At 35.1% G+C, this 10,836-nt stretch overlaps 2 protein-coding genes across 3 annotated transcripts; both read left to right on the top strand.

Annotated features, from left to right (window-relative positions):
• Window positions 1-2,294: 2,294 nt before the first annotated feature.
• On the top strand, window positions 2,295-4,323 carry LOC118059611 (large ribosomal subunit protein uL2my, C-terminal part). Its single transcript, XM_035072520.2, has 2 exons — window positions 2,295-2,476; window positions 3,463-4,323. The coding sequence occupies exons 1-2, from the start codon at window positions 2,347-2,349 to the stop codon at window positions 3,975-3,977; spliced, it is 645 nt and encodes a 214-aa protein (XP_034928411.1). The 5' UTR covers window positions 2,295-2,346; the 3' UTR covers window positions 3,978-4,323.
• Window positions 4,324-6,673: 2,350 nt separating this feature from the next.
• Window positions 6,674-10,687, top strand: LOC118059607 (integrin-linked protein kinase 1). Of its 2 annotated transcripts, none has more exons than XR_004689332.2 (12): window positions 6,674-7,372; window positions 7,578-7,652; window positions 7,740-7,847; window positions 8,163-8,248; window positions 8,674-8,794; window positions 8,903-8,982; window positions 9,194-9,256; window positions 9,363-9,481; window positions 9,702-9,787; window positions 9,939-10,063; window positions 10,222-10,327; window positions 10,447-10,687. XR_004689332.2 is itself a non-coding variant. In XM_035072517.2 (12 exons), the coding sequence occupies exons 1-12, from the start codon at window positions 6,947-6,949 to the stop codon at window positions 10,451-10,453; spliced, it is 1,428 nt and encodes a 475-aa protein (XP_034928408.1). In that variant the 5' UTR covers window positions 6,682-6,946; the 3' UTR covers window positions 10,454-10,687. The 2 variants fall into 2 exon arrangements, 1 of the variants encoding a protein (XP_034928408.1); XM_035072517.2 differs by having other exon boundaries at window positions 6,682-7,372; window positions 10,196-10,327.
• Window positions 10,688-10,836: the final 149 nt, after the last annotated feature.

The raw sequence follows: 10,836 nt of genomic DNA, 5'->3' as shown, positions 1-10,836 counted from the left end.
ACACAACAGGAGACACCATAGGAATACCATGTACTCGATTAGCAACTTGTTCAAAATCAAAAGTAGGGTACTTTTGTCCTGGATATCACCCAAATGCCAAAAAAAAATCCTAAAGCCAAATGAGATTTTTCACTACAATCAAAACACATCTGACGACAAACATACCAAATCATAAATTCTAGATGCAATAGTATAATATAAATTTCAGATCTGAATTGGATCTGTAACGAAATTAAAATAAAACACAAAACAATCGAGAGGAGTTTTGCAAGCTTGTTGAGATTTTGTGGCAAGTACCTTTCAAAAACAATAAAGAGTAAAGAGTGGGATGTGGAGAGTAGAGAGAAGTTTCATAACATTTTTATACTTGGTTTAGTTGAGTTTGGTCACTTTTTATTTTTAAAACAGAACCCAAATTCATCTAAATATTTTTTAGGTTTTATAATTGGTTTTTTTTTTTTGGATTTTTTTTTTAGTTTCTTTGGTTACGCGATTCTTTCATTTGCTCACCCCTAAAATTATTTTATTAAAAAATATAATTTTTCTAGAGTTAACTCTACAAAAATCCGTTAGGTTTGACCAAACCAGCCAAATCATTAATGGATCGTTTAGATTTAGCTAGTCAACATCCAAAATGATTTGGAATAAAATAATACCTAAGATAGGTTTGGAGTCACCGGTTGACTCACTAATTAGTTAATAATTACTAGTTTATTAGTCCGCGTTATGTCACGGACTAGATAAATTTTTTAAAAATATAAAAATATGAAGAAATTATTAAATTTTTTATTCAATCTAACTTAAAGGGTCAATTTTAAAATCTCGCAATCTGACTATTTATTTAACTCGAGTTTCAGACTAAATTGCATGGGAGTTTGCCTGAATTAAATTGATTAATTTCATGAATCCAAATACAATCTTAATAACTGGTAAAAACATGGCTTAACTTTTAATAAAATTTCAAGATGATAACTTTTTAAACAAAAACTATTGAGACAATGAAATATTTGATTGATCTTAACCTCCCAGTGAACTGTGTCATGGACTCCATTGAGTTTACTAATTTGTTTTTTTTATAAAATATTTTTTTAATTATATAGTAACAAAATTGAGAATCAACCTAAGAATAAAAACTTATTTGAGATGGTAATAACCGTATAAAAAAAAAACAAATAAGATCAATTCATGCAGTTTATTCCTTAAACAATCTAATATTTAAAACACCAACCTAATAACATAGTTATCAAACTTGACTTGTTGACCTAATAAACCCAGGAAAATTAAAAAATATAGGATTTTAATTTTTCACATTAAAAACATAGAAAAAATAATTTATGTGGATATAGATTATACATGTTATAAATAACAAACTTTAAAAGATTTTTTCAAAAGATTTTTTTTATCTTACATTAAAAATATTATTTTTTTCCTTTTAAATTAAAGTGTTTAAATCAAAAGAAATTTTTATCTTATATTAAAAAAACATAATTTTTTTCTTGTGAACATTAAATACATATATTAATAAGCTTCCAATCTCTTATTGAAAAATTAAAAGCTTATTCTAGTTTTTACACAATGAACTTTAATAAAGATTAATAACCCAAAAAAAAAAAAAGATAATACACTCGTGCGTATAAGTTTAGGCTGAGCTAGTGAAAAATCATTAATTCTTCCCTCATGCACACGAGTCAACGACTATGCTATATATAAATTACCTTTTGTCTTCTCACTTGCATGCCATATAAAATATATGTCCTCTAGCAATTTAGTGATCCTTTTACTTGTTAATTGATTTATTCAATTTTTTAAAAAAAAGTTATAACCTTAAAAAAAAATCATCACAATCTAATTAAAATATAAATCCATAATTTATTTTTTTAAAAAATAACATGTCAAACAATGCATTATTATTAAAAAAATAAAATAAAAACTAAAAAAAAAAGAATAAGGCTTGCTAGTCACCCTTGTTGCCTAAAAAAATTAAAATGTACTTCACAAATAAATTAAAACATGCCATCCATATTATCTTTATTTTGCATTTCAATCCCCTATCTTTCATTTCAACCCTCACCCATAAAAAATATTCAATTTGGCTCTAATTTGAGTTCAATTGCACAAAAACAACATTCAAGGACCAAATGAAAAATTTTCAAAAATCTTACTATTACAATAAAACAGCTACGCCTTTTATATTATATGCAATATTACAAACTAGCCCTAATAATTCTAAAAAAAACCCGAGACCTGACATAAAAAAAAAACGGTGTCGTTTCATTAACTTCCTAAAACACTCTAAAACCCCTGTGCACCGCTAGACTCTGAGATCTCTCCAAAGAACAGGAAAAAATGGCTCTATGGAGCAGAGCTCGCACAGCTTCTTCTTCACTCTTCAACAGGGTCCTTCAACATCCTAACAATATCAACAGCAGCAGCAACATCACCAATGCCACTGCTTTTCTCCGCCTTTTCTCCGCCAGTACTACTTTTTTTTCTTTCTTTCACTCTCAGTTATTAAATCCCAGGTTTTCTTATATCAGATTCAGTTTCTTTCTTTACTTTTTTTTTGTTTAAAATTCAATTGTTTTTGGCTTGATTGATGAGAATGAAAAGTGGGTTTTGTTATGTGTGGAGGGGGATGGGAAAAGGAGTAAACTTTGTGGTGTCAAAATGGTTGACATGTTGAGTTAAGGGCATAGAAAAAGATGAGGTTTTTGAGGTTTTGTATGCTGAGAAATTAATGAATCAAAATGGGAATTGAATTGATTTGCATCTAATTGGTGCTTTGGTAAATGCCAAAGGGGAAAATAGACAACACCCGTTCTGGTTAAGTCTTTATTAAGCTTATTGAAGAGAGGAGTTTGTTTTCTATTCTTTTTAGTAGGTAGTTTTATGAGAAGGGAAATGGATGAGGGGTTGAAAAAGAAGCAAACTTCGTGGTGTTATTATGGTGACTTAGCGAATTGAGGCATGGAAAAAGATGGGATTTTTTTTAGGATATTTGCGGTCTGGTTTATGAGAAATGGAAGAAGGGAAATGGGAATTGAAAGAGTGTATAATTTTATTAAGCTAATTGAAGAGAGGGCTTTCTTTTTAATAGGTAGCTTTTGGATTTACAAGTATCTTAACATTAGTGCCAATTATACGCCTTCTTGCTAACATGCCGTTCAAGTTGAACTCAAAATATGTAACTAACATTATTTCAGTCAAAAGAGCAGATGGATGGAAAATTGTAAAAATTGAGATGACGTTGTTAATTAAAAAAAGGTCTTTTTAAGAACGTATCAAGGAATAAAGGGAAGTGGAAAGTTTGAATCTTGTTATTGATTTTGTAGTTTTGCTTCTTTTCAAAAAGAGGAAAAATTTAATAAGGCTGTTATGATGGATCGATATCTTTCTTTCTTATGATGTGTTATTGTTAGCATAAATGAGATCATTCTTTTTTTTTTTTTTTCCTTACGATAGATGTAGCTGGAAATGCTAATTCACTGCGTGGGGACATGATGAAACAACTTCTGCATCTTGATATCAATTCGCAAATTGGAAGTTGCATGCCTCTTGGTGCTATGCGTATTGGAACGATAATACATAACATTGAGTTGAACCCCGGTCAAGGTGGCAAGATGGTTCGAGCTGCAGGTACTAGTGCAAAGATTCTGAAAGAGCCATCACCAACCATCACTGTGGTGCAGCTGCCTTCAGGTGTTGTGAAAAAGATCGATTCAAGGTGTCGGGCTACAATTGGCATTGTTTCGAACCCCAGCCACAAGGATCGAAAGCTTAGGAAGGCTGGACAGAGCCGGTGGTTGGGTCGAAGACCAACAGTTAGAGGAGTGGCAATGAATCCAGTAGATCATCCTCATGGTGGTGGTGAGGGTCGGAGCAAAAGTAGTGGGTCCTTGGGAAGGGTGTCCCAAACACCATGGGGCAAGCCAACTAAAGGTGGGTACAAGACTGGTCCACTCAAGCGCAGAAAGTAGTTTTGAAGCCATCTTCTTTGTTTGGTTCGTTTATTTTGGCATGCAGCTTTGAACATTCAAATGCTGGTAGTTCTTGTGATTTATCATCAAGAAAGTGTTTTAAGGCAAGAATTTCTATGTCCATCAAATTATTTACTTCCATAAATCTAGATTATTATGTTCAGTATAGAACATGGATGATAGAGAGTGCTTCATGCATGCAGCTGCAAATTTGTCCCTATTGTTTGCTGTTTGAACCTATCAATCTTGTGAACTGTTTTCTATGGATACTAGATTCACTGTTCAAATTATGTCTCAGTCTTTGGGTAGTCCTTTAATTTGAGAAGAAGTTTGAATTGTTCAGTAAGCGACGATGAGCATTGTTTGTTCCGTGTAAATAAAATGATTGCAGAAGATCTTATGTCAGCTATGATAATTCAATCCTTTTTTTTTTTTTCAAGTTTGAAACTTTTCCTGTTTTGAGAAATTTGACAAACTTCCTTGTTTTGATTTAATTCTGTTTTGAGATTTTTTTGATGCATGATTTGGATTATACATCAAATGATATTTTGGAAGTTCATCTTTTGTTAGAGATACTTGACTGTAAGATGGCAGTCTAAAAATTGTATGGAAGTTGGATTGTCATGATGCGTGATGCCCTAGAGACCCGGTCCGCTCTCCATATCGGTTCAGGATCCTGATATTCAACCGTTAAGATAGAAACGCGAAAATAAAATTGAGGTAAGTGCTAGATTCGAAACTCTGAGATGCAGCTAACAGCATGGGAGCTTTAGAAAACAGGAAAGCATTGCTCTCTGTTCCATTATCCATCCACTACCATATCATCATGGCCATCGTGTGCTTGTCTGAAACAAAAGTCTCTCAAGAGTTGAGCTCTAATGCCATTAGTCGATGAGTCATTAATCTCTTCAAATGTTTTAACAGGTCTTCATTATTGAGATTGATTGAAATCTCTTTCTTCAGCTGAAATGACATAATGTTTGTCGTATATTTCTGTCAATATGAACAAAATCAAACATGGACTTGGATATGATTCTGCTTTTCTCACTGGTATCTTCATAAAAATCAAATGGAGAGGTTTGCATGGCGTGAATCATTCTTTACCATTCATTGTATACAACCAGGCTTCACTCCTGCAGGGATTCTTCAGCAATGGATTCCTACATTCATGTCTAACTCCTTCCATGAATAATGCCAAGTAAGATGGCATTAAAGCCTCCTATCTTTCAACTATAGTTATAAAATTCAACCGACAAATTAATCTAGTGACTGGTTGACCTGGAGCTTAGCTTGAGTTGGATTTTACTTCAAATTATTATTTTTTATTATCTTTTTTGAAAAATCCATGAGTGAAGATCCACTTGGCTTTGTGACTTGAGGATTACTATCGGCCATGAGTGACTCGATAACTCTAACTCGGTGAACAACGCGCGTGTTATCTATTAATTGATCAAAGTGAGAGAGAATTGATGCATAGGAGAGTTAGAGTAATTGCTTCGTTATTTTGTTTTGCAATATATTATCTATGAGGTTGGTAGTGTTATTTTATATGCTTTAAAATTGTAGTTTAATTAGGGATTTAAAGTATAGTTTTTTAAATCGAAAAAACAATCAAAATATCAGATATTTCATGAAATTTTTTTTCATCAAAATGTTTTTCTAAAGTTAATTTTTTTTTTTTAAAAAAAAATATCATAACTTAAGTTAACGTGTCATCTCGCACGTTAACCTGCACAAATCCCAAACTTAAATCTTAAATCGACCAGATCCAAATTAGGTTTAGTAACAACGATTTCTACTCGTACAAGTGGTCTTATTTTGAGAATCTAAGCCATTCCTTCCTAGAGTCCAAAACGGCATCGTCGATGGGTGCAATTTCCCTTGTGTCATTGTCAAGGACATTTCGAAGTAGTCACAAAAGCTTTTCGTAGCGATTAGACAAAAACAGCAGAACACGGGAGTTGTACAACTAGGATGTCGGCAAGTAGCAACCAATGCTCAAATTGCAAATTTATTAAATCTCTAATTGATTTGATGCAAGAGCACTCATGAAAAGGATTTCCAATTATATTATAAATCAGAAATCATGAGACGTAATGCACTATAATGTTTTACCGAGTCCTGGCATTATAGAGAGATAGATAATCTTGTGTCGCGGACGAAAGGGACAAGCATTGAATATAATGTTTGAGGAGGTGCGTGCATGTTGCATCCTCCACAGACGAGGCTTCTCCATGGTGTCGTGGCATGTCCATGAAGACTTTGCTAGTCTCTGAGCTTAATTTCACCACTGCCTTGTCAAGCGGTCTGTCTCACTGTATCTGTCTTATCAGCCACTTGGTAGCTCGAATCTTCTCCCGCTTTAGCATCCGTGGAGGTGTGAAACAAGACAACGTGAGAATTGGCCTTTACCCAAAGATTCAAGGTGCCACTTATCATTCGTTTTCTGCTACTTTCTTACCGCTTATCACATTTTATTCTTATTTAATTATATTAAATCTTATATCACACCACCCAGAATAGATTTTCTTGGAATTATTATCTTGGTTTCAAAGATGTTAGACTCGGTCCAAGAACCGATTAAAAAAACATTTAACAACTATGAATTTTTTTTTATAATAAAAAACTAATGATGACCAAGTCATTTTAGTGAACTCATGATGATAAGTTGAAAGATATCACTTCACTCTTTTGCCGCGTCCAACACGCCCAACTCATATACAGCCCACAGACAGGCGGTACCCATAACCACAATTCAGAGAAATATATATATAGATATGGATACACACACAGAGTATAAGTAACAGGTTTATCGTTCATTCTGATCAATCCACGAAATCCTCTCCCCCTCTCTTTCCCCTCCCATCTATCCCGGATCTCATTCTCTTTTCATCTTCCTCCAGCCCATCCTCCTTTCTCAGCAAGGTATCGAGAGTGTTTCCTCATCGCTCTCGATCCCTCAAGCAAGCATGGAAGGACTTGCGAACCAACTAAAGCGAGGAATCTCACGTCAGTTTTCGACAGGATCATTGAGAAAGTCACTTAGCAGGCAATTCTCACGACAATCTTCCCTCGATCCTAGGAGGAATAACTTGAGGTTTAGCTTTGGAAGACAGTCTTCTTTGGATCCAATACGGAGAAGTCCACTTCATGATCATGCACAGTTGGGTGTACCGGAGAATCTGGATTCCACAATGCAGCTGTTATTCATGGCGAGTAGAGGAGACGTTAAAGGAGTTGAGGATTTGTTGGATGAAGGTGTTGATGTTAATAGTATCGATTTGGATGGAAGAACTGCTCTGCATATTGCAGCTTGTGAAGGTCATGTTGAAGTTGTTAAGCTTCTTTTGAGTCGCAGGGCTAATATCGATGCTCGTGATCGATGGGGCAGCACGGTAATATATTAGTATTCTCTAATCAGTTTGCGCAAAAAATAGCAGGCCACCGTGACGAATTGGCTTGGTATCCAAGCTAAAACAAACGGAATAATGAGAAGTTACATTTTCATAGCCTCGCTCCAAGTGTTATATTACTTGATTTTGTTATGTTTTAGTTTGTGAAATTTGGGTTTTTTTTTTTTTTTTTTGTGTGTGCTGATAGGTGTGTGCCGATGCCAAGTATTATGGGAATGTTGAAGTTTATAGCATTTTGAAGGCAAGAGGAGCTAAAGCCCCGGTAAAAATGTCTAGATATTTCTTTGATTTTCCTAAATCTTCTGTTTATGTTTGAGATTTGGTGTTTACGTATATGGGATTATTTCAGAAAACCACCAGGAAGACACCTATGGCTGTGGCAAATCCTCGAGAAATTCCAGAGTATGAGCTTAACCCATTAGAACTTCAAGTCCGAAAAGCTGATGGCATTGCAAAGGCATGGTCCTACTCCCCTTCAATTTCAGTAATTTGTGCTTGTAATGAAAACTTTTTTTTCGTCATCTGTTAGCTCTTAATGATGCTTGAAAAGAAATCTTGTTTGGCTTATTGTAGTTTAGTTGGTAGTTGGTAGATGATCTTGTGGAAATCAAAGCTAGGTAAACCAACATAGAGTTTGATCGGCAGATCCTCTGTTCCTTAACAAAAGCAAATAAAGAGGTGTAACCTCAATAACATCAAGTTCTTAACTTATGTTGTTCACTATTTCCTGTGATGTTCTGCCATGATTACAAGTCTGTAACTTCTATAACAGGGAATGTATCAAGTTGCTAAATGGAATGGTACTAAGGTTGCCGTGAAGATACTTGAAAAGGAACGTTGTGCAGACCCTGAGAGCATGTAGGTGATCCCTTTCCTCTCTCTCTCTTTTTTTTTTTTTTTTTCTCTGGTTTCGGAATCAAGTCTTGAATTTTGATTCATCTTGAAAACCATTCTTCCATGCTCACTCGTGGTCCTAGTATGATATCAACCATTGCGGCTGGTATTTCGAGTTGGTTTTTAAGGAAATAGAGGTTCATGTTTACTTGAGACTGTTCTGATTAAACTGCCTGGTTAGATTGCCTTTGACTGACAAATGATTACATATGCTTGAGATAGAGCACGGGCAGTTCAGAATTTCATGTCATTTCACATAATTAAACTTGTTTTACACTGCTTCAATTGCTTTGCACCCTGCTGATTGTGGCTAGGTAATTTGGGTTCTAAGACATGGAGGATTTTTTACCCCTAATGTATCTTTATCCCTTTTTGGCATTGAATGACAGAAATTCTTTCAAACATGAGCTAACCTTATTAGAAAAAGTTCGACATCCGAATTTGATTCAGTTTGTTGGAGCTGTGACCCAAAATTTTCCCTTGATGATTGTAGCAGAATATCATTCAAAAGTAAGCATACTTCTCCTCCTCCTCCCTCCTGTGTTCACAGATATATGTACATACTAAGACTCAGTGCTTTCTTTCTGTAGTTTTAACTGTGTTAATTCTATATTTCAGGGTGACCTAGCAAGTTATCTTCAGAAGAAAGGGCGGTTTTCCCCATCTAAAGCTTTGAGACTTGCTCTTGATATTGCTAGGCAAGTTTGAATTCTTGAATAAAAAAACTTTGCTTGTTCAATTACCGAATTCTGTATTTGTCCCTGAAATACACAGCACAGATCATGTCCACAAGTGCAGAGAGATTAGTTAAGAATGCTTCCAATAGATGATAGTCCTATTTTACATTCCTCTAAAGAAGTCTCTATCCTTTCCATTTTTAAGATGTGTTGGTTGGTGTTCTGTTATCAGGGGCATAAACTACCTACACGAATGTAAGCCATATCCGATCATCCATTGCGATTTAAAGCCAAGGTAAGACAACAAATGCAGAAGTTAAAGTGATGTGTAAATTGCAAGCTGGTTTGTGGTTCCTAAGATGTACTGTTCTGTAATATTGGAAATTTTGGTAAGGTGGCAGAAATATTTTGCTGGATGATGGTGGTCTATTGAAGGTAGCTGGATTTGGTTTGATACGGTTGTCAAACATTTCACCTGACAAAGCCAAAGTAGCTACAGGGACTATTATTGACCATTCAAGTAAGTCTTTTTTACAATATTCAATGTTGTCTAGGGTGTTCTTGTAAGGATGAAACATAAAACATACAGAATATGCTAACAGCAGTAGTGATTCCTTGCTGTTTTTCCCGCATCCTTTCAAGAGTAGAACTCTCTTCTATCTCATTATGCGTTGCGAACAGCGAGCAACTTTGAAGTTATTACTCTTGACTTGAATTTAAGTTATGGTGTTGCTTTGCAGATGTATACATGGCACCTGAGATTTATAAAGATGAAATATTCGATAGAAGCGTCGATGCATACTCTTTCGGAGTCCTTTTGTATGAGGTACTTTGCCGTCTAATTTGGCAAGCTGGCTTTGGTTTCCTGTTTCCTTCACATGTATTACTGCTATTCCTTGCACAGTGGATGGTTTTAACTTGAGGATTTGAGCGCTGAGCAGGTCTTTTCCTGTATTTGTTTTTTTGTTTGAGCTTAGATGCTTGAGGGAGTGCAGCCTTTCTATCCCAAGTCTCCTGGAGAGGCTGTGAAATTGATGTGCTTAGAAAACCAGAGACCACCATTTAAGATCAAATCAAGAAGCTACCCTCCAGATTTAAGAAAGTAAGTTTGAATCCTGTCCTCAATTTTATTTTTGCGGATTGAATAGAAAGTTGTCCCACAACTAAGAATGAGTGGAAGAACCTCAAGCGAGTAGCCTAAAATTTTGTGGGAACCATCTTGATCTTCATGTAGGTTGATTGATGAATGTTGGCTTTCAGAACCTGGTGGTAGACCAACCTTTTCTGAGATCATCACAAGACTGGACAGAATCTGTTCCAACTGTTCAAAACAAGGATGGTTGAAAGATACCTTTAAGCTTCCATGGTATGCATCTCTTGCCCTGCATCTCCGAAGCAGCAATTTATAGTCTCTCCATAGACCACTGTGTCTTACCTCATCGTTCCCATTCAATGTTTCATATGATTATTGCTTGCTGTGTGCAGGAAATGACATGGAAGAAGACCGGAGATTATCGTCGAAGAAAGCAAGAGTTTCGGAGCTTCATATCACACAGTGATAATCATACATTTTCTTTAATTAGAATGAATGTAGGAGACGAAGGCTTGGGGATTGAAATGAAAATGAGTTGCTGCCCCTTGTTCTCATGCTTCTTTGGATGTATAATATGCGCTCCTTGCATGTATTGAAATAGAAATTTTAGTTCATATTTTTGGTCGTCATCAATTTAGAAAGGAAAAAAACCAAAGAAACTTCCTGTCTTGTTGTGTTGTTGCTCAAGAATACACTTCTACTGAAAAAAAAAAACCGGAAAAAACAAAGAATACAAAAAAGAAAATTAATAAAAAATAAAAAATCCGGTCTTTTTGTTCAAG

The sequence above is a fragment of the Populus alba genome, chromosome 7 (assembly GCF_005239225.2).
Source record: "Populus alba chromosome 7, ASM523922v2, whole genome shotgun sequence".
Taxonomy (NCBI): domain Eukaryota; kingdom Viridiplantae; phylum Streptophyta; class Magnoliopsida; order Malpighiales; family Salicaceae; genus Populus; species Populus alba.
The sequence above is the reverse complement of the archived record's forward strand: the minus strand, read 5'-3'. Positions and strand labels throughout refer to the sequence as shown.

What these genes read in the sequence shown, in the direction of transcription:
- LOC118059607 (XM_035072517.2), top strand. Translation starts at nt 6,947, where the DNA reads ATGGAAGGACTTGCGAACCAACTAAAGCGAGGAATCTCACGTCAGTTT. An exon ending in CATTGCGATTTAAAGCCAAG is followed by an intron (nt 9,257 to 9,362) that starts GTAAGACAACAA and finishes GTAAGGTGGCAG; the next exon opens with AAATATTTTGCTGGATGATG. An exon ending in GACTATTATTGACCATTCAA is followed by an intron (nt 9,482 to 9,701) that starts GTAAGTCTTTTT and finishes GTTGCTTTGCAG; the next exon opens with ATGTATACATGGCACCTGAG.
- LOC118059611 (XM_035072520.2), top strand. Translation starts at nt 2,347, where the DNA reads ATGGCTCTATGGAGCAGAGCTCGCACAGCTTCTTCTTCACTCTTCAAC. An exon ending in TCTCCGCCTTTTCTCCGCCA is followed by an intron (nt 2,477 to 3,462) that starts GTACTACTTTTT and finishes TCCTTACGATAG; the next exon opens with ATGTAGCTGGAAATGCTAAT.